Here is a 24,874-nt window from a genome sequence, read left to right as displayed (position 1 = left end):
CAATGGCATTAACTTAGCCTGAACAGTTGTATCTCAAAACTACAGTTTAATAGTATAAAAAAGCTGTCAGGGCACGTATGTTAACTTAATTTTGAACAACTTATCATTCACTATAAATTAGATGAGTAGCTTTCAACTAGTGGTACTTGGGAATATGTTATTGTGAATACCATTTGCAGTTATAGGTACTTGTAAATCTAGATCAAAGAACTAGTAAATACACAAATGATAAAGTTTACTATGTATGGTCATCATTTGATAGTAAATCAGTTCACGACTAATCATCTCTAATACTTAAAAAGCTCTGATTTCAGGATAGTAATGCATTTTGCAGCACTGTAAGTACGTCACGTCATGCAAACATTGCATGAAAAATCCTTAGCCAGCTGGATTGTTAGTTACACAACAGAACCTGCCATTTCTATAATTTATGTATTTACTTTTGAAAAACTGGAATTCTATGTTACACTATCGTTAATCCAGAAAGCTATGTAGCGCTGTTTGGAAATTTAAGGATCGTGATATTGTTTTCTATTACCTCCTGTCTCTGTCTGCACTGCGATAGGTGACTTTGTCTTCAAATCCGTTTGATTCCCGGTGCTTAGAAAAGGAAGTGGTGGACGGTGAGCGACGTGCCCGTGTTGTGGAAGATCTACCTGACTGAGGTGTCGGGGGAGAGCTGTCCTTTTGAAGGAGAGCTATGCTCTGGAACACCTCGTTAGCCTCAGCCAAAAGACGGTCTGGCTCTGTGTGCTACAAGACCAAGTCTTTTAGTATATGGTAAGCTGCTTCTTTTTTTTTTTTTAATTTTATGTCAACTTTTCTTATCAACAGAAAACAAAATTTTACAATATCTATCAGACTGGCAAACTAAATGAGTTATCATTACCATTACTGTTCTGTTATTTTCTCATGTGAATTCCAGGAGGGAAGAGTAAAATAGTTACCTTTTTGTCTTCATCAAGGTCCAGCCTATCAATACTTTCAGAGGTTTCCGATTCAGGCGATGTAGATTCTGGAAGCAATATTTTAAAGGCTGCATTTACTTACCTGTCTGTGCACATGATTGTCATTAAACAAAGCTGAAAGCTTTCCTGGAAATGTTGCCCAGCAGTCTTTTATTCCATTCGTATCATCTTTTCAGTCACATGTAATTTACTATACAATAGAAAACAAACATTTAGCAGCAATGAAATACCACAATTTTCAAGAAATTATTCTAAAAATTCATCCATCGTGGCAGATGATGTTCACCCATAGTCCAGCTTTAACACAGCAAATGGAAGTTTTCACATACCTCTAAAGCTCCACATTTTCATGAGCTCCATTCGTAGTTCTTTAGCCATGCGACTTAATTCTGCGTTCATAGCTAAAATATCTTGCTGGTCAGGGGGATGTGCCGACGGGTGAATTCGTAGGCTCCTACTGGAAGCTTCGAGCCCATCGCCACTAGCGTGGGAGGCGTCCAGGCCACCTGCAGATCTATTTTCCCAAGTTGATGAACCCTAGAAAGTTTCAGAAGAAAGCTATTTTTTTCTCAGACGTTAACAGTCCAAGAATTAGAAAAAAAAAGACATGGTCATTGCGAGACATGGTTGAAGATCTTAATATGACAGCTGGGTTAAAATACGATGTGAAGTCACTTAAGTCATATGGTCATTAGTATACTGCCTGATTTACTCGTCTGTTAAACTGACTTTATGTGAACGAGCAATCAAATAAAAAAAAGCTGCAGGAACCCTTTTACTGACATTCGGAGGGGATTCATTAGGGACGGTGATGGCCTCAATCGACGACCAAGTCCGAGCACTTGCTTCTCGCTGTCGCCTTTGTGATGACCCAGAGTCTGCAGTTAGTCTGAGAGATGAGCGCCCACGAAGGCTCCTCTGCCGATGTCCGTTGTTGTAGCCGAGACCCTTTTGTTGCTCTGCACGCCGGTCAAGCCCATGTTTTGCCACAAGAGCTTGCTCCATTCTCTTTGCCTAGAAGAAATGATCACCTTTGGTGAGAGCGGATTATGCTAAAACGAAAGTTTGTAAACAATGATTAACATGCGGACTTTACACAGTGATATACTGTAACTAGTAGTAATAAGCTTCATCCCCTTATTGGAACTCTGAACGCTTTTGGTTGGCTCCTCTCCCCTCAGCGTACCTCAGTCTTCTTTAATGTTTCATTATTGACTGACACTTATTTTATGATGAGGCCTTTCTGTACTGAAGACCTTCATCGTCAGTGAAATTTACTATTTCTAGGGTTTCTTTTATTTGTGCGTCCTTGATGTATAATTATATTTTTAATTTTCTCAGAATTCTACCTATTCTTTCTAAGAAAATGGATTCTTTTTGTCATTTTTCTACTTTTGCATTTCATTTCTATAGATTAGTCTTGCTCATTCCAAATTTTTCTTTCTCAGGAACAGTTATTTTAGTCCTAATCATCTACCAAATGGATGCTACACGTTTCGTCCTAGGTCATGGGACTTACCTTTTAATGGGACTCAAAACCTGCATGCCTTCTAAGAGATTTCATTAGTTTGACAACCACTGACATCTTCATAGGTCAGTTTTCAAGTCACTACTGTCACATATTCTGTTTCAGTGACTTACCCTTTTAATTACTTCTGTTCAGCTTCTTGAACTAAATTTATTAACAAATTTGTTTGGCGGGAGTCTTTAACAATGTTCTTATCGCACCTCAGTCCTCGTCGTGCAACCACTCCGCAGCATCTTCGATTCAGATGGGCTTTCGTTATTTACCGTCAGTTTTATACAATTTCTGTTATCACAGATTAAAAAATCTAAAAGGCCGCTATTTTAACAAGAGCCTCTACGGAATAGAAAGCCGATTTGTGAAAAAAGAAAACCGAAGAAAAAATAAACAATAATAAATAAACAGAAAGCAGACAACAAGGGCATTTATGCATTTTTAATTGTTCTTGCTGTTAAAATTCAAAATGCCATTAACTATCAAAACAAACTTTCACAAAATGAATTTCTCCTGTGTTGATAAGTAGAAAGAAGATAGAAGAAAATAGCAACGAATAACGAAAACGAGATCTAGACTGATACTCAGATAAATCAACAACAAAAGCTAGGAACATGAAGGCTGCAGTGCATTGTGCTTTAGAGTTGTATCACAGCCTCTCTTAGACAGAAACATCAGTAACACTACAAAAGCACAATTCCTTAGTGTTACAGCACGATGAGTGAAAGACTTCTGGTATTCAGCCAATGTGGCATCTGAATATGGAGGCTGATATTCTTCAAAGCGTGTAGGCTAGTATGTGCTACTATAATATGTTCTCGATTGAAATAAAGAATCTCCCAGCGATGGTCTGCGTAATGGTTACCATACACAACATCTTTCAGGCAAAGTAGTAAGAGTAATGAGGTGGACAGCAGCACTTGAGGCTAAGCGCATCAGCACGGGAATATTCATATTTCCAATTCCTTGATAAGCTTGGTAATTCTGGTGATAATACCTGGACTGAAAAGTGATCCTAACCTAGAGGATGATCAGGACTAACAAAACATACATGCAGAGGCTTCACCAAATTTCATAATAAAAGTATGATTCCACATTACAACCATTCAAACGTAATGGTGGTGCTCAGTCCTTATTTTTGCTAAAAATAAAGGTTGATACCATTCTGATAGTCATTTTTGACCACCGCATATTTAAAGTCTTTTCATCTGTAGACAGCTGGAAGCAATTACTGTTAATACATCCATGGCTGTTCAGGACAGATGTTATGTTTAAGATATATATATGCCGTCAGTACACCTCACGGGGTGCACTGTAGGCATTACTAAAGGTTCTTTGGAGCGTCCCTTCGACTCCTAGCTGCAACCCCTTTCGTTCCTTTTACTGTACCGCCATTCATATTATCTTTCTTCCATTTTGTTATCAACCCTCTTCTAACAACTATTTCATAGTGCAACTGCGAGGTTTTCCTCCTGTTACACCTTTCAAACGTACCTACTTTCAATTTCCTTTTCAGCGCTGAATAACTTCGTGGGCCCCAGTGCTTGGCCTTTGGCCTAAGCTCTATATTCCTCCATTTTCCAAGATATGTATATGCATCACTGGATATGGAATATCCTGTTGTGGTGTAATCACTAATGTCACCTACCATATAAGGTTTTGGCAACTATAAGCTGTAATTAAATGACATATTTTTTGTATTATATTAAATTTTTATAAAATTTTTATTGTACTTGCTGAGATATTAGCCATCTTTTTGCGTAGCTTTGGTAACCTACATTGTGCATTATATTGACTTTCAGCAATCACAGTAAAATGGATGCACCTGCCTAAAAGCTGGAATTGAAAACTGCTGGTAGCTGGACGAACTAGATTCCTCTGCTTCATTTTTACCGAGACTACTAATCATTGCTCAGTATCACAAAAGGCCATATTCTAGGAAGTAAATGCCTGAAAATAAATTTTAGTTAGTTTCACTTCATCAAAATGTTACTGTGGATTTATACATTCAGTGTCTCGGTAAATAATCACTTAATTATAACCATTCAGAACGACTGATTGTTCAAAGTTATAACTGTTGCTAAATGGCCAGGATTTTTATTTTCCTATAGAAAAAATAATTTTATTCGATATTCAACTGATAACTACTGCACATATGCTGGAGTTACCCAATGAAATATAATCTCTGGTATTTATGTATCAAAGGAATTATCTATAAATTAAGATACCATGAGACAATAGGTTTTTGGCAGCTAATGCTGTTTCATTAGTAAATGAGGTAATGTGGTAGAGTACAGGGGAATAGGTCTCATGTAAGGGGAATCCTACCACAGGACATATTTGGCATTATGATTTATTGCATGAATGATGAGGGTCTAATCTGTGGTGTATTGCAGGAGTAACCCACCACAAAATGTCTGGAATTCATGAATTGCAGCATAGTTGGATATGGTAAATTTCTTGAGCTAATTATATTAGTTTAACTAATCAGCAGATCTACCTAAATACAGGTGATCATGGCCTTTTGACAGGAGTACCATGCTTTTTATGAGTGTTGGACATCTTGCAATATTCTTCATTAGGTTAGCAAATGAGCAGACATAGCTCAATTTTGGACGTATAATTTCTGTTTGGCTGACCCCTCCAATAATGAAAATGTCTGACTCCATGGCATTAGAGTTTGGAGTTGTGATACATATATTCAGTGTGATTCAGGGTTAGCCTGCTGAAGTGAAATAGCCCTTTTAACCACACCTACATGGTTCTAGCCGGATGTCCAGTTCCTTATGTGGCGTCCAAGTAAAGCACTTCAAAAGCACTACAATGTACATGGCAACTGGAAAGCGTCCCACCTAGCCTGACCTCTTGGGCTTCTCCTCAAATCTATTTTTGTTATTGTTTATTGTATAGCTTTAAGTAACTTTTCAACTCACTCGATTGTTTCATTATGTTCTTTGCATTACAGCCCTGCTTAAAACTTCACTCATTTCTCATTCTCTATTAACTCCTTTTTTCTGTTTCCCATCAAGAACTACCACTTCCTATGACATAGCCTTATACAGGAGCACACTTCTCAAACATCTAAATTTATGCTCTGCTACTCCACCTTATCCAGTGCTTGATCTATATTTCTTATACACGCAAGTTTTTCACATTCAACTGTAATATTATTAAAATAGCAACCATTCTTACAACCGTGATAATCAATGATGTTTATTTACGGCGGATAATGAGTTGTTAAATCACTCTCTTTGCGTGCAGGGCTCTCAACTTTGTCTTTGATCACTGTGAAGATCATAAAATATATCACAGATTCTCACATTTTCCTTCTGTTTTCCCAGTGGATGTATCAGCTTATATTCCTTTAAACAGCTTTACAAAAGTATAATAGATACCCTCTTTACATTTCATGTTTTTCGGTTACTCAAGACCTATTTATATACTGTACAATTTTTAACTCTCTTTGCTCTGACAGTTTTTTAAAATCCTAGGTTTCATTTAGTGCCAAAACACTAACAGTTGTTTAACAGTTGCATAATCACTTTTTTCTTATTTCCTTTAAGAATCCTACGGCAAAAAATTATGTCTATCTATTCAATGACAAAGAGATACGGCGAGTACAACATATACTTAACTAGTTTTTAGTACTGCAGTAAAGGAAAACTGTACTTTTCAGGGAACCTCATGATAAAGAACACTTCAGCTGCACAGGGAAATAGTTTCCAGGCACCAAGAGAGAGAGAGAGAGAGAGAGAGAGAGAGAGAGAGAGAGAGAGAGAGAGAGAGAGAGAGAGAGAGAGAGAGAGAGAGAGAATGTGTACTGTACCTGGAAGAGCAAGTCTCCCGTGAGATTGTGGAGCCTCTGAACTTTCTTGGGAGGCGCTTTTTTCGTTTTACGATGTTCTCTTTGTCTGTGGTCCCTTTTCGTCACGGGTTCCTCTGGTCTGCTTGGTATGACGTCTCTCCTCTCTTTGAACACTTCCCTTTTTTCCAGATCTTCGTGGTTTTCAACGTGTACTTCCTCGTGGGGTGTCTCAGTAAGGCTGAAAGTATCAAATCAGCTAAAACCACAGTTCGTTCAACATGCATTTATTATAAATAATAGGGAAAATCTATGTAAGATCTGAAAACGGATAACCCTAACAACTCAGCCTCAGTGAGCTGTCAAATTATCACCATTACTAATTACCATTTTCCATTCACACATTAAAGGCTATGGGAGAATTGAACAAAATAACTTTCCACTCAGACATCCTACTCTTCTACAGTTTCAGTTGATGACATATTTGCTTTCATTACCGATAAAATAAGTAAACCAGATCTTCCTAAAAGAGCCAGAGAAAGTAACTGCGTTAGCAAGGATGTTAACAGCTGCAGATTAACAATCACTGGGAAATTTCATAAATACACATTTGGGAAGGCCATGGCCAGTCTCTTGGATATGTTCTCATCAAGTCTCGTAGAATTTTGCTAAAGAGATACCTTTTAAAAACAGGAGTTGAATTTGTTTACAGTACGCTGTATCCTTCCTCCAAGTTAATGCAAAAAATAACAAAAAAAGAAACGAAATGAACGTGTTCCATATATATATTATATATATATATATATATATATATATATATATATATATATATATATATATATATATATATATATATATATATATATTATATATTATATATTGTCCATGATCAAGCACCTATATTACACAAATAATAATACCAAAAATAACCTATATACCAGATACTTGAAACCTCATAACAAATATATAAGACTGAATATATAAAGGTATAGTGATCCCATAAACTTACTTACCACTTGAGAAAATTAATGTAACTTTATCAAGTTATATTATATAATAATATTATAAACAGACTAGTGACAATATCATCACTATAAACACTATAACTGTTTATCTGGTTCTATTTTACCTAGATAAGTCTCAGGTGAACAAACAGATATATCACTTACCTTGTACACATTTATTAATTTCTTTAATTACTGGTGGTTAAAACGAAATGCTATGCTTTTAAAACTTTAAACAAACAGGTTTATTTCTAAGTTCAAAAGTTATATGCAGAGTTCACAATCTCAAAAAGATCTGCTATTAATTGATAACAGTGTAAGAGTTAATATTTCTTAATCAAGTTTAACTCACAAAACTTTAATTTATTAAGAAAGCAATTTGGTTAAATAAGATTCAAATCATTAACTATCACTCAAGTTTTAAACATATACCTGATTAATTACTGACTGGAATCCACATAAATATTTTCTGAAATATCAATAATAAGTTTGCACTAACAAAATGCTAAGTAATTACCAGCGCAAAACTTTGTAACCCAATAATTATAAAATTATAGTAATATGATAACACAGACATATAAGAATGAAATATGCAAAAATGGAAATATACCAACAGCCATTTCTAAGACAAAAATATGTTTAAAGATTATATCAATCTTTCAAAAGATTACCTTCACTTTTAAAAAGGTTAAACTCACGTCTTTCTAAGACTTTCTCAAAGATAACACTGCCAAGCCACAATGACATACACAATGATATATAATTAGCAGCAAGACACATTAGAACTCACAATGAGAGATATTATCCACCTCTTACCAAAATAATGTTTCTCTTTTACCTAGAACGTCACTTTAACTCTTAACATAAAAAAACCAGTTACACCATTATACACTTTCCACAATGCTTGCACAATATAAATACTTCAGATTACCTCTTACAAATTGAACACACTTATTGGGTGAGTTTAACAAAACTTTTACAAATATGAGAGCAACCAATGAACCAATAATTGAGAGAGAGAGAGAGAGAGAGAGAGAGAGACACCCTATTTCCAGCAAACCCTGCTCCTGACTAAGTGTTTTTGGATCAGTACTGCTCTTTTATCTCCAAGCCCTACCAGAATACATGATACATAAAGTGCACATACATTATACATACAGGTATACATGTGCGGCTTACATACAGGGAATTCTAAGGCCCAGAAGGAAATATGCCGGAGCTCTTATCAATGATCGACATCTTCTGCTGGACACTCGAACACTTGAACAAACAAAAGGAAGTGCTTTTGAACCAAATTTGGCTCACTGTCAGCATGTCAACTTCAACTCTCTCTCTGTTCCTCATTCCATTACTCAAGATCATGGAAAAGAATAAGCATAGACACAGCTAATAACCATGGGGCAGACACACATGATAAATGCATAACAGGCAATTCGCTGATAGCTGTCAAGCTCATCAGATAACACAAGAGGTCTCTGCCTTTCTCCATACACAACTTCCTGGACCCTAATCAACTGTGTAAACACAGGAAACTGGCTAAGTGATCTGATAAGAATCTCACCCTTTCTCTCTGTTTGGCGCTAATGCTCAGTACTCATATTAATATATCAAACAAATGGAAAAAACATGTCAAGACATTTTAAGATTACATGATACACAATTTATCTGTAAGAAAAAGACATTTTAAAATTATATCTCACAACAAATGACGAATCTGCAAGCAAAACATCAAAAATTTCACAGAGATACATATTACACTTGTAGAATGATTATATATATTATAACACCTTATAATATTCCTCCCCCCAGAAGATAAATTATCCTGGGTTCGAATCCACCAATTCGGAATGGGATAAATAATCTACAATTACACTGCTCTCTCCAAAAATGTTCTCTCTCTTTACACAACAAGATTATATAAACAATCAGGGAAATTATTATGGCTGAAAAACTTGCACAAAATAGATGATAAATTCTAGGTACATTCACAAATCTTTGTAACTCTTTCACCATTCTTGAAACAAACTTGGCTTGCCAAATATTATCAAGTAATTGATCAATAAGAGTTAAGGGATAATTATCAGCTACACTGATGGAATTCAGTTTTCTATAATCAGTACACAGCCTAAACGAGCCATCTGGTTTCTTCACTAACACACGAGGAGAACTGTAATGACTTGAACTGGGCTCTGCCAATCCATGCTGCAACAAATATTGAACTTCCTTTTTCAAAACATCTTGATGAAAGGGTGATACATGATAAGCTCTTTGCTTGAATGGTTTAGCATCTTCTCTGATCTTTATCTCATGCTTTGCCAAGTCGATACACTTAGGAATGTCTGTAAAAATCTCAGGGAAACTTTGGATCATATCAGTTAATTCTTTGCTTTGTTCAACACTTAGATGTTTTAGTTTGTTTTCTAAATTTTCTAATATTGAGGAATTGTTCATCTTGTTTTCAGCTACCAACTTGTAACCATCATCATCCTCTGTAGATGTGGTTGTTTGGGTTATAGACATAACCTCAGTTCTAGTCTCTGAGAAGTAGGGTTTCAAAAGATTTACATGTATCTTCCTCTGTTGTTTCCTTCTCCCTGGTGTTTCAATCACATAAGTTCAATCACTTAACTTTTCTGTTATCCTATAAGGACCTTGAAATTTATTTGTAAGGGGAAACCTTTTCACTGGTAAAAACACTAGAACTTGCTGTCCAACAGTAAAGTTTCTTAGCTCAGACTTAGCATTATACTTTCTTTTCATTTTCTTTTGGCTTGTCTTCAAATTTTCTAAAGAGAATTTTCTAATTTCTTTTAACCTTTTCCTCAAGTTCTTCATGTATTCTCCTTGGACTTCCTCTTGATTTTCTTCCCAGTTCTCTGCAAGGATTTTCAATGGACCTCTCACATCTCGACCGAAAATCATTTCGTTTGGCGAACATCCCATACTTTCTTGATAAGCATTTCTAACCTCACATAACATTAAGGGTAAACCAACATCCCATTCTCTTCCTGACTCATTACAGTATTTGGTTAACATACTTTTCAAAGTCTGGTGGAACCTTTCTAAGGCTCCTCGAGTCTCTCGGTGATAAGCGGTAGATAACTGTTGTTTCACTCCTAGCAAATTCATCACATCCTGGGATAATTTTGAGGTAAAGTTCGTTCCTCTATCACTCTGTACAATTTCTGGAATTCCAAACTTGGAGAAAAATTCCACCAACTTCTCGGCAATTACCTTTGCACTTACACTTCTTACAGGAATCGCCTCAGGACATCTTGTTATGGGACACATTAACGTCAACAGATATTCATGTCCTTTCTTCGTTTTCGGAAGAGGACCAACCACATCTATTATCACCTTGCTAAAGGGTTCTCCTCTAACTTCTATCGGTTGTAGGGGAGCTTTTTGAATAGTTTCATTTGGTTTTCCAGCTATCTGGCATGTATGACACTCCCTGCAAAATTTGCTGACATCCTTGTGTATTCCAGGCCAAAAAAAAACTTCATAACCTTTTCAACAGTCTTCCTGATTCCCATATGTCCAGCCTCGTGCGCTACTGCTACCACTTGCTTCCTCAATGGATATGGAATCAAAATTTGATGATATTCACCCCATTCAGCATTTCCTGGTATATCTGCAGGTCGGTGCTTCCTCATTAGCAATCCATCTTTTAGATAATAACAGGTAGAAGTTTGTTGCATTTCTTCTTGTTCAACAACTCTGAAGAACAGATCAGCCAATGTTGTATCCCTCTTCTGCAGTTCCACTAATTTCTCTCTAGTCATTTGACCAACTTCAAGGGCTGAACTCTCAATATCTGTTAACTCTGCTTCAGTAGTTTCTGTACTGTCTTCAGGAACACTTTGACTACTCTGAGTCTCTTTACCAATAATAGGATTTTCATCTTCTTGAAGAGTCTCTTCAGTACCGACATTAGGGGAAACTTCACTTTCCTGGAACAGCTCTTCTAACCTCAAAGATCATTCTGGTGCAAGTAAATCTTCATTTTCTTCACTTCTATGCTCAGTTCTCTTCATACTCCTGGTAGTTACACAACTTGGAAATAAGTGAGGGTTTTTCTTCTCTAAATCTATTGTAGGACTAATCCTTAACAGTTTGTCTGTCACTACAGGACAAGGAACGAAGGGAACACCACCAACTTCATTACCCAATAAAACATGCACACCTTCAACAGCTAGTGAGTCCTTTACTGCAAAATCAATATTTCCTGTCACTAATTCACATGACAAGTGCAAGCAGCATATAGGAGTTACTTCCTCTCTTCCTATACCCTTTAAAATAACTGAATCTCTGGTGAGATTCTTCTCCAACTGAGGATGAGCACCTAGAACTACCACACTATGATTGCTTCCTGTATCACATAATATCTTCACTGGTACCTGTACACTCAAAGAGGGAGTTGTCAGCATACCTTCATAGATATATGGCTTAAAAGCCTCCTCATTGTTCAGCCACTCGCTACTGGAAGTTGCATTTCCACTGGTTGCTAAGCACTCTGCTTGTCTCATTTCATTTTTCCCCACACTGTTCTTCGTAGTTGGCTTTACCTGGTTACCTCTTGTCACCTGTCCAACTGGTTTAGTCTGCTGGTACACTTTAAAGCAGTCTCGACTATAATGTCCTACTCTTCCACACTTGTGGCAAACAACATTAGTTTTCTGCACCTGTCTTGAGAATAAACTAAAAGGGGCCGGTTTAACATTCCACTGCTGTGGGGCATATCCTGGTTTTGTACTGGTATAATTATTAGAGGGTTTCTCACAGCACTGTTCTTAAAACTCGACTGAGACCTATAAGCTGTGAATTGTTGGTTCTGGTACCTGCCATTATAATTCTTTTTGCTGGATATTATGTTATAGTCCTCACTCAGAGTAGCAGCTTTATCAAGTTTCTTCACCTCTCTCTCTCTCTCAAATAAACTCTTATATGTTCAGGAATTCCTCTTTGATATTGCTCTAAGACCACTAATTCTTCAAGTACGTCCATAGACCTAACTTTAGCAGCCTCCAGCCATCGTTTAAAACATCTTGCTTTATAGGCATAATCCAAGAAAGTCATCTTGTCATCCTTCTTCAAAGATCTGAATCTTTCATCGTAATATTCAGGGGTCTTCTGGTAAACCTGTAGCACATTGTGTTTGAGTACCTGGTACTCTTTACACTGATCAGCTGATAAGGCTAAGTAGGCACTTCTTCCTTTATCAATAAGAACACTCTGTCACAAAACTGACAATTTATCCTCTGGCCATCCCATACCTGAAGCCACTTTTTCAAAGTGATCAAAAAACTCATCTGGAGCTTCTTCTGTAAATTTTGAAATTAATTTCTGTACTCTTACTACATCAAACATAGGGTCTGCATTACCTTGGATATAGTTTACAGGTTTACAGGTAGTATGGATCCAGCTCTGATTAACTCCAACTCCCTTTCATGTTTTGCTTTTTCTCTTTATTCTTCTTCTCGCCTCCTTACTCTGTCTCTTTCTTCTTATGCCCTTTCACTTTCTTCTTTTGCCTTTACTCTTTCTTCTTCTTCTTTATCAGCTTGTATCTGCAGCCTAAGTAAGTTTTCTTCAGATTCTAGTACCTTCAGTCTACCCCAGAATTCTTCTGTTTCTACACTTCTAGGTTCTGCCTGTACATCACCTTTCTCATTGTCTTGCCTTACCTTATTTGTAAATTCTACCTCAGCTGCATTCAACAATTCATATGCCTCCCTTAACTCTCCATCTACTTTACCAGAGCTTATTAATGCCTGGATTGCGACACACTTGACTTGTGCCTCAATCATATTAAAAGTAACATTACCCCCACATGTCACTGCTAAGAGAGTCCACTGTGCCTTAGTCAGGTGAGATTCAGATAACTTTCTGATAATTGGAGCGGCCAAAAATTCCTGAACTTTAAATAGAGCCATTTCCTCTAGTTTACTCAACAAAAAGGGTTTACAATACAAAAACAATTATATGGTTACTCTCCTACCAAAAATATATTCCTAACACCACCATTATAAACCATAAATCAGAGTGATATTCTGTTAAGTTCCTCCCGGATGATGGGCACCAAAATAATTTGTTTAATTCTCCCAGATCTGACCATCAAATATTTTATCACTGTTCGATCCTGGGTTCAATCCCATTTAATCTGTCTAATCCTGTTTTTCAATTTCCCGGGTCTGGCCAACAAATCATTTGTCATGAAGTGATCAAGCACCTGGTTATTACACAAATAAGAATACCAGAAAGTTACCTCACTTCGACCAGATACTTGAAACCTCATAACAAATATATTAATACTGAATACTCTAAAGGTACAGTGATCCCACAAAACTCACTTACCACTTGAGAAAATCAGTGTAACTTTATCAAGTTATGGGTGAGGTAACAATTAATAAGTTATAAACAGACTAGTGGAAAATGGGCATCACTTCAACAAACACTATAACTGTTTCTCTGGTTCTATTTTACCTAGATAAGTCTCAGGTGAACAAACAGATATATCACTTACCTTGTACACATTCATTAATTTCTCTAATTACTGGTGGTCAAAATGAAATGCTGTGCTTTTAAAACTTTAAACAGACAGGTTTATTTCTAAGTTCAAAAGTTATATGCAGAGTTCACAATCTCAAAAAGATTTGCTATTAATTGATAACAGTGTAAGATTTAAGTATTTCTTAATCAAATTTAATTTGCAAAACTTTAATTCATTAAGAAAGCAATTTGGTTAAGTAAGATTCAAATCATTAACTATCACTCAAGTTTTAAACATATACCTGATTAATTACACTCAACACGAATGTTCACCAAAATATTACTGACTGGAATCCACATAAATATTTTCTGAAATATCAATAATAAGTTTGCACTAACAAAATGCTATGTAATCACCAGCACAAAACTTTGTAACCAAATAATTATAAAACTATGGTAATATGATAACACAGACATATAAGAATGAAATATGCAAAAATGGAAATATACTAACAGCCATTTCTAAGACAAAAATATATTTAAAGATTATATCAATCTTTCAAAAGATTACCTTCACTTTTAAAAAGGTTAAACTTACGTCTTTCTAAGACTTTCTCAAAGACAACACTGCCAAGTCACAATGACATACACAATGATATATAATTAGCAGCAAGACACATTAGAACTCACAATAAGAGATATTATCCACCTCTTACCAAAATAAAAAAACCCAGTAAACATCACTTTACCTTTACCAGTGTTACACCATTATACACTTTCCACAATGCTTGCACAATATAAATACTTCAGCTCACCTCTTACAAAATGAACACACTTATTGGGTGAGCTTAACAAAACTTCTACAAATATGAGAGCAACCAGTGAACCAATAATTGAGAGAGAGAGAGAGAGAGAGAGAGAGAGAGAGAGAGAGAGAGAGAGAGAGAGAGAGAGAGAGAGAGACCCTATTTCCAGCAAACCCTGCTCCTGACTAAGTGTTTTTGGATCAGTACTGCTCTTTTATCTCCAAACCCTACCAGAATACATGATACATAAAGTATATATACATTATACATACAGGTATACATGTGCGGCTTACATACAGGGAATTCTAAGGCTCAGAAGGAAATATGCCGGAGCTCTTATCAATGATCGACATCTTCTGCTGAACACTCGAACACTTGAACAAACAAAAGGAAGTGCTTTTGGACCAAATCTGGCTTGCTGTCAGCATGTCAACTTCAACTCTCTCTCTGTTCCTCATTCCATTACTCACGATCATGGAAAAGAATAAGCATAGACACAGCTAACAACCATGGGGCAGACACACATGATAAATGCATAACAGGCAATTCGCCGATAGCTGTCAAGCTCATCAGATAACACAAGAGGCCTCTGCCTTTCTCCATGCACGACTTCCTGGAACCTAAACAACTGTTTAAACACAGGAAACGGGCTAAGTGATCTGATAAGAATCTCCCCCTTTCTCTCTGTTTGGCGCTAACACTCAGTACTCGTATTAATATATCAAACAAATTGAAAAAACATATCAAGACATTTTTAGATTACATGATACACAATTTATCTGTAAGAAAAAGACATTTTAAAATTATATCTCACAACAAATGATGAATCTGCAAGCAAAACATAAAAAATTTCACAGACATACATATTACACTTGTAGAATGGTTATATGTATTATAACATATATATATATATATATATATATATATATATATATATATATATATATATATATATATATATATATATATATATATATATATATATATATATATTATATATATATATATATATATATATATATATATATATATATATATATATATATATATATATATATATATATATATATATATATATATATATATATGTATATATAAACATGTTCTATATACAAAAATGGATGTATTTATATATGTGTGTGTGTATGTTCCACATACACTCAGAAATGCATTGAGAAATTTCAGCCAAACTTGGTATACAAATGACTTACTATCTAGAAAAGAACACTGTGGGGGTAAGACGTCACTGGCACCAAAGGGGTGAGGGTGTGTTGGAAGAGGGTGACATGTAAAAATAATCCATAGTTTGTGAGGTTGCTGAGATGAATAGTGACACTCCTGATGCCCTTTAAGTCCAAGTTCAGCCCTGATAGGAAGGCGGTGACAAGTAAAAATAACCAAAAATGACAGATATTAGTGCCTAATCCATAGTTTTCAAGCTTGCAGAGGTGAATAGTGACACTTGCGATACCCTTTAAGTCCAAGTACAGCTCTGATAGGAAGGTGGGGGCGAGAAGGGGTGGGAAGGGGGTGAGATGTAAAAACAGCTGAAAGCAACAGCTATTAGTGTCTAATCCATAGTTTTCACACTCACTGAGATGAATAGTGACACTCCCAATGCCTTTTAAGTCCAAGTTCAGCCCTGATAGAAAGTGGGGGTGAGAAGCTGTGGGAAGGGGGTGACATGTAAAGATAACTGAAAACGACAGATATTAGTGTCTAATCCATAGTTTTCAAGGTCGTTAAGATGAATATTGACACCATCGATGCCCTTTAAGTCCAAGTTCAGCCCCGATAGGAAGTGGGGGTGAGAAGGGGTAAAATATAAAATGTCAAAAATGCTTGGCAATGTAACTTCGCCTAAGGAGAATCGCTTCAGGCAGCCAGTGAAAAATCGACCTGATCTGAGACCCCCTATATATACCACCACAAGCGCCCTGTGTCTACTTAAAAAAAACCACATCGAGACCCTACCTCCATTTGTCCCTCATTCCTCTTCATTGCCAACTTCACCTGACGAAGCAAGGGGGTCTGCCCCCTCTATTTCTCTCCTAACTTCCTTCACTTTCCTCCCTTATCGCCTCTAACCTGTCCCCTCAACCCCGTCTTCTACCCCAAATACATCCTCAGTCTTTCCTATCCCCAATTCATTCGTTCGTTCGTTCGTGTCTCCAGACTCGTCCCAATGTCCGGAAGATGATCATCGAGCTGGTCGAAACATGTCGACAGAAAGAATGCTAAAAATACCAGATAGATGTCAGAAAAAGGAAAAAGAAGAAATACCACCGAAAATACCATCATGAAAATCTACGGATATACATCCCAGGTTTCAGTAACCTGCTGTAATGCTTTAAAATAGAGAATTTCTGCTGAAAGAAATACAGTACGTTGTTTCATCCATCGAAATATGATCATTGGCCAATTATTGACTAATACTGATGTGCAGGAAAAGCGAATTATTAGAAGAATTGAGAAAACTCAGTATAAAATCACTTCGCAAAATGCAGCCATTTTATTCAACAAAACTTGCCTCAAAGAGGGTCTTCTTCCTTCGAATAATAATAATAATAATAATAATAATAATAATAATAATAATAATAATAATAATAATAATAATAATAATAATAATAATAATAATAATGTGTTTGAATGCATACACGCATAAAAACACTCAAGTTTTATGTGGGTCCATGTTCTGGAACATTTTGTTAAGCAATTTTATTGTCAATTTTCACTTTAGCTGTTATTTATATTGTACAGGATTGCATATTCTCAGAGCCTCTCTTTCGTATTTGCCAATTCGATGAATAGACAGTTCCGCAACTTCTGTCGATTCAGCTGGGCGAGCGCTGGCCTTTGCGACATCAGTTATAGGACCTCCTCTTTGTTGCTTCCAAAAATGAAATATTTTAAAACACTGTAACTATTTCCTTGGCCTGAGAGAGGTATTGGAGGTGGGGAGATCGGTTTCTGCTTTGGCTTCCCATACTCTCTTATTCCTTGAATCTCAGCGAATGATTAACGAGGGTGCAAGGAAGTACACCCGAGTGATGATGTTCTGCCTCACCAAAGGACTCGCACCTGACCTGTCACCATCCAGTCAGTGGAGAGAGCCATTTCCATATGACCCACTTACCATTAAGCTGATCTGATGATTCGCTCCAATTAGAATTCTTAAGGAAGGTGAACCGTCTATGAAGACATCTGCACAACACTATCATCTACGTAGCTTGGTGTCTCGCGCTGTTTCCATAACTTCAAATAGTGTCAAACTCTACCGTGACACCAATTTCCTCCCCCCCCCCCCAGTACATGTCCAGCGGTTGTTTTAGCGGGCTGAACTCAAGTCTCCTTTTGACTTCTGGTTCATTTGCTGTTGCTCCGGGATGACAAGCGCCATTTTGACCATTAGCCAAGAGATACTAAAGTAAAAGTGGAGAAGCAACAGTCAGCTGAGACAGAAACTGCTGCATGGAAATTAACTTGAAGTAAGAACTTGTTACCAACAGTTCCGTTATCCTTATATGAATCCATTAAACAGGCCCGCGCCCCCTACCCGCCATTAGTGTTTTAAAGAGTAGCTTGGGAGCAAACTGTTCTAACTAAAAACATTCTTAAACGTCCCTATGGACCATAAAATATTTCATTTATGATTAATACTTTCATGCTGTAATTCTTATCTAGTTGCTGAGTGTGTGATTAATTTACTTTTCACTTCACACTTCCACATTTACAAGAGAAATAGTCATACTTCATTTTCACTATTGCATTTTGATTACAGTAGAATTTGGAAGAGCTTATGAATTCTGTGCTTCCATTCTTATTGCTGCAAAGTTCTTAAATGGTCAAACCCTTTAAGCTTCCATTTGGATTATTCAAGTATTCTTTTGACTGTGCTGGAGTTATTAGCTGCATAACAATTTCTTAGAACACATATGTCATTCGTGTTCTTGTGTTTATATTTCTTTAATGCTATTATCATTTTTATTCATTTTTCACCCACTATTGCTAATTATTATAATAAACTTTTAGTTACGGCATCTTTCTATTTTTGTCCCGAGTGCCTCTCCTTCTGGAATGTTTTAGTCTGATGCTGAAAACAGATGAAAACATTTGAACTGTAGGTTTTGTACTTAAGTGCTGCTTCTGTGAGATAGATATCATCTTCCTGGAGTGTTTTTTGAACTCTGAGCCACCCCTTGAATTCAAGGAAAGCCAAAGTAAGTTAACCATTTTGGTTCCTGATGACTTGTTGATGCATCATTCGAAGTGTGACCTGAGATGAACTGATGCATCATATCGTAAAAATAATCTTTTGTAAATTCATGTTACGCTGATTATAACTCTGTTTTCACTCTATATTCCAATGATATATTTGCATTTGTCTTGTTTTCCCTTGTTTTTCTGTTTTTTTTTTTTTTTTTTTTTAAGGCATCAATGATTGTCGTAAAGATGCCTAAGTGCAAAATTACTGCATTTATGTGGAGGGACCCCTGCGATTGGGAGGAGTTGCTCATGAACCGCGATTTGCTATTAAACAACGGATCAGTTCTATTTGACAACCTTGAGTAACACATAAAAGCATTTATTGTCTCATAGTTGGAATACAAGGTGAAAGCTATGATAATGATGACTAATGTGATACTGGAGACTGGCGGAGAGGGCAACAGAAAGATGATGATGTTCTTTCCCTTGTTCTCCAAATTACAGATGGGCCCAAACAAGGTCGACCTTTGTATTGCCGAGACAGGAGAAGGTGAGCAGCCTCTCTCCTCCTTCCCTCTGTGTCTACCTCTGAACCGACTTTTGCTGCGACCTCCGGTCATTTTTAGAAGATGAAAGTATGTCTTAGACAATAGATCCAAAACAACCATAGTTACTTTTGTTTATCACATTGTCAGGCATGCCAGTACCTGTACTACTGACTCCACAGGGAATCTTACAACATTTATAATTACAGTTGCCCTTCATATTTAATGAATATTCTGAGTATTGTAGAGTCAATATCCTTCAAAAGATGTAACATAACTGATAGGGTTCATGACCTGGTTATTCTTATTTTGATGAAACATTGAAACTGCTTGATGAACAAATGTATTATTCTTAGAACTGTTTATTTGTAAAAAAACGTGAGCAGACAATGATTTTCACTATTTCAAACAAGGGTCAAAACGCTTCCATGCTTTCGACAGACTAACAAGCGAGAAACTATCATTGACAAACAGATCTTATTATGCTATTAGTGGAATACCTTACTGATGAAAACGAAATTTTTCTTCTTAATAAGAACATGTTGTGTGGACGTCAGGTATGGTGGTGCCTCAGTCCGTCTTTGCCCCTTGTTGTAGGCCTCTTGGGGCACGATGGAAAACATTAGGAAATTTGACGGCTGACGCCTGATGATGCAAGGTGTCGTCGAAAAACTAGTAGAAGTTTCTAGTGTGGCGCGGTGTGATGAACGGGCTTTCGATAAAGCAATCATGAAACGTGCAGTGCAAGAATCTCCAAATAATCGAATCGAAAGTCTCGTTATTAGCTCCGCCCATTTAGTGGTATAAGCTCCCATGGGGTCTCCCCTGTAAGGACAGAAGGGCAGGAGAACGAGACCGATAAGGGGCAAAAAGACGGAGAGGAGATCTGAGGGCGAAGGTCAGTGAGAGAGAAGAAAAACATGAGATCCCCCTTCAAACGTTTTGACGTGTCGAGTTGAAGAGAAAAACAGATTGATTCAGCCTACGTAGGCTCTGGAAGCTTCAAAGGCCGATGCCATGGAACTGCTGCTGTCTGACCTTGAATGAGACCGTCCGTCTTCTACGGACCATCGTCAACGCCCCTGCCTCGAAGGGTAATTCATGAGATGCGAATATAATCTTTATAGTCCTATCTTGCACACCATTCGTTGTATCTCCACCTACTTTGTTCTATTTCCTTAGTATAACGCTGTGCATCAAACAGAGTGATTGCAAGTGTTTTTTTCATCTTTTGTGCATATTGTAAATAAATATACCGTATCGCTGTGTGAGTTTTCTTTCGGTATTCTTTTATCTTGTCTCCAGTTTGGTTGTTGCAGAAATTCCTTTTTATTAAGACTATTTTGAAAGAGCCTGACGATTTTGAGACCAAATCAGAACAGTCACTCATGTGCGCCGTTGCTTACTTACCTGTAATTACATTTTTACCTGGATCACTCAGTTTATAAGCTTGTGGAAGATCATCTTTACCGAATTGTTATGAGTAAATAGCATTATTGTTTTTAAAGCTTCAATATAAATCACTGGGTCCACTTTTGAACTCTTGCTTTGCTTCTCTATATAATTGCTCATCTGTTCATGACAATGATCCTTCAAGAACTCTCCTCTGAAATCCTGAAGCTGACAATAATTCGTCTTCTTTTTACGTTATCTTCACTCTTAACCTACTGAGACTTAGGAAGGGCGCTGTGTGACTGATCCCTCCCCTGGGAATAAACATGGGGTGTAAATGAACAATTTTCTAGTGCGTCATCAGATTCATTATCTGACATATGAACAATTTGTTCCCTTAAAATGTTTTATAGTCAGAGGCCGATGACACAGGCAACCTAATGACTTCTCTAGGCCAGGACTGATAGAAACCAAGAAGGTTGGGCAAGGAGATGGAGTATTTCCTAGCCCTGAAGGAAGAGGCGGACTTGCTTCAATAGAGATGGAAGGTTACAGGAGCCAGGAAACAAAATTAATCAGTACTTTGAGGTCTAAAGGTTTTATTGTTTTTTTATATTTACACTCTCTCTCTCTCTCTCTCTCTCTCTCTCTCTCTCTCTCTCTCAGACACACATGTAATTTTACTGGTGATGAGATGTTGAGGAGGCAGCCGTACAACTTTGTCCTTGTTTAATTCCCCATATAATCCAATGCTATTCAAGTTCGTGCCTACCTACTATGGCACATCAGTCTTAAATGGGTTTCGCAATCAACGTAAAAAAGCGACAGTATCCTTATTTACTAAAATAATTGTAATTAGAGGAATTTTCTGTAAATTATAAAACTTATTGGTACATCAAGAATTTCAGATTCATTTTTATCTTTTCGAGATTTTCAAGGGAAATACACCGCTAATGGATACACAACCTGAGAACATATAAGTGTATGAAGATTCACTATTGGAAGAAATCGGAAGAAAGATCTATTGCAACTATCAAAATATCCCTGGAATAAAAAGCACTCACCTCTTTTCACTAGGATCTGGCAGGTCATCCGTTTGACACTGAACAGTTTGAATGTTGACCTCGGCTCCAGCATCCTGAAGTTCTCGGATTCTCATGACAAGTGATTCTGCGATCTCTGTCTCTTGTTCCTTGTGGAGTTTAAACGCCATCTTACCAATGGAAAGAAAACGGCAAATAACTAAGATATTCTGCAATAAGGACAAAAGCAGTCTTTTCATGGGCGGGAGAGTATTGTTGTGAGTACAAACGATATTGAAAGTTATGATTTGATGTGCAAGCATGTTGTTAACATAATTTTTTAGGAGCCGGTGAAATTGTTGCGAGAGAGAGAGATATCAAAGTTATACTATATGTTATCTCGTAAGTTTTCAGCCAGTAATTAATAAAACATTTATAAATCTATTATTTTACCTATTTTCATCATTTATTTACATAAACGCACGATACATACGGAAGTTCTCTGTAATATCATGAAACGGATAATTAATTTGAGTCAGGCAAGTCATTCTATTCAACAATGGAAGCAAATTATCTTTTAGAAATGTCTGATTACTATTAACCTTTTAACGAGAATTCTGCAATGAAAATAAATATGAGAGAAATCTGGACTACAGTAATAAAAAAAAAGGGCCAAAGAGAATTTTCGTAAACACCATTCTAAAATTTTTGTTTTCAGGTCCAGGGGCAACCTACCCAGCAAAAATTCCGACCATGAAATACGACAAAAAACTGAGAAAGAATGATAAGAACAACATTTATTCTTAGTTTCAGTAACGCAGGCGTACTGCTGAGCATAAGTGGTTAGATGTAAGTACGATAAGGACTTCTGTACTGCTTTAGGTGAAAAAAAATCGCCGCCGCCATAAATTGACAAGCCCTAGAGCAAGGAAAATGATTGCGTGTTCAAAATCACATTCCTATTTGTTCATGCTCAGAAGGGAGGGTTGACTACTGCTTATCAGAGCATCTGGTTCCGAGACATGTGCGCGACATCATTAACTTGTTGTGTTCGAGAGTATCTGAAGGAAATTTTCATAATGTAAGTCATATGATTATCAAAATCCTCATATTACTGTGTGAAACATTTATCATCAAATACTGCAAGAGAATTTGATATTAAGTTTTAGGGTACCTCATGTTTCAATACTTCTAAATTTTTTCTAGAATTTTTATTGGAATATATGTCACACTTTCCTTCCCGGTCATAAAACCATTTACTGCAAAGAACAGAGGCTAAGAGTGCCTGCTCATAAGTGCAACCTCATACACCAAGATGAAACGCTATTTGTAAATGTAGCTCAAGTTACTACATTTGTAACAATATACAGAAAAGACAGATTTTGATCATGCGTTATTTACCCTATAAAAAGTCCTGTATTTTGTTCTTTGTATATTTATAAAGAACATAGGGCTCAAAAAGTTTCTCGATTTGAGAGGCAATATTCACAATTTCTCATTTTTGCCCCTCTCTAAAGTGTGATACCTTGGTTTGATATTTTCCATGAGAAATAAGGAATTCGAAATGGTTTCGGTCATTGAAAGTGCGAGGAAATCATGCCGACGAAATCAAAAGATAACATAAAATGCCCTGGGAATCTTTGAATAACAAATGTGTCTACCGTTTTCTTTGCTTCTTGTGAATTGAATTTTCTCTCTTTATCTCCCTGATTTCTTAAATAGCATTTTAGTTCATTTTGCAGTTCTACTCATGTAGATCAAGGATGAAATTTATTTTGACTTTTATTTTAATTCACTCATGCAGCAATCAATGGGCAACAAAAAATTCAGAACTGCTGGCATAATTGCCTCTAGAGGCTAACAAAACTGAACCATGGTCTTCAAATAGCCACCTCAAGTTGTTCCTTTTCATCTTTTAAATGGTCTCCTCGGACCTCCAGTTCGGAGATTCGAGCTCGGAGTTGGTTGATCAGGCGTTGGTTGGCTTCAGGGTCGTCATTGGCGTTTGCTGTGTCATCGTCCCCTCCCTCCCCCTCCTCTTTGGCTGATGAACCTGTGTCTTTCATGATGATGGTCACTTGCCGATGTAGCTTTTCTGTCAGGAAAAAATTGCATGAAAAATTGAAGAAGAAGAGGAAAAGATGCGACACTAGAAAAATAAATCAAATACAAATACTAACTGGGTCATACTGTACTGTACCTCTATCTCTCTTGACCAGCAGCGTCAGTGATTAGATCTGTATTAACTCTCAGGGCGTGGAAAGAACATTATGGGTGGCTTGGCGTATGAACTTAGATATGCCCATATTAATCTAAGAAGTAAATTATGCATCTGGGTGTTAGTCGGCTGATACGGGTTGCAAAAGGGGTCGGAAAGGAAAAACTAACCTTAGTGAGTGGTCAATATTCACTTAAAGTGTTTACCACCACTTTACAACTAAAAAAAAAAATAGGATGGTTTGCACATGATAATGATAATTCTCAGGTGGCAAAATTTCACAGAAACAACAAAGAATTTCCAAGGCTTGAAATTTAATGATCAAACTTTTCAAATTTCAGGAATCTAAAAGAAATCATAAAACCCCACATGAGCTCAGACCAACATAACCAAACAACTGATAAATTTTAATCAATTCATACTTGTATTTCTTAGAGAACCTCTGATGAATCTCGTCTCTTGGTTCCTCTAATCATACCCATAACTATTTCTTGCTGTCTGTGACATCTAGACTTACATTGCAATGAAAACATGTCTACTATTCTTTACAGCGTCTCTGGGAATCGCTGTTTCTACTTCAGGGACCTTGAGTTATAAGCTAAATCAGTGTATGATGTGGCAATTTTCCTATGAAAACTCTCATATCATCTGAACCTAGTTTTAAATTTGCTGAACTCTAGGGCTAATCAGGTTAAACAGAAGGTATGCAAGACAACTTAGAATCTTGGTCTTGTCTTTCATTATCTTCGAGATTCCATTGGTGAGGAAAACAATGGATTCCCATACATACATACATATATATATATATATATATATATATATATATATATATATATATATATATATATATATATGTATTTATATATATATGTATATATATTTATATAAATACATATATAT

The 24,874-nt window shown here is 36.6% G+C and overlaps 1 protein-coding gene across 1 annotated transcript in view; it reads right to left on the bottom strand.

Annotated features, from left to right (window-relative positions):
• LOC136835115 (uncharacterized) overlaps positions 1–24,874 on the bottom strand; it is a 183,532-nt gene that overhangs the window by 12,107 nt on the left and 146,551 nt on the right. The window contains 7 exon segments of the mRNA XM_067098281.1: positions 539–753; positions 948–1,015; positions 1,298–1,505; positions 1,752–1,982; positions 6,314–6,530; positions 21,799–21,947; positions 23,649–23,851. Coding sequence (XP_066954382.1) covers positions 539–753; positions 948–1,015; positions 1,298–1,505; positions 1,752–1,982; positions 6,314–6,530; positions 21,799–21,947; positions 23,649–23,851 — 1,291 coding nt within the window.

The sequence above is a fragment of the Macrobrachium rosenbergii genome, chromosome 55 (genome assembly GCF_040412425.1).
Source record: "Macrobrachium rosenbergii isolate ZJJX-2024 chromosome 55, ASM4041242v1, whole genome shotgun sequence".
Lineage (NCBI taxonomy): Eukaryota > Metazoa > Arthropoda > Malacostraca > Decapoda > Palaemonidae > Macrobrachium > Macrobrachium rosenbergii.
Note: the sequence above shows the minus strand (reverse complement) of the source record. Positions and strands in the feature narration are given on the sequence as shown.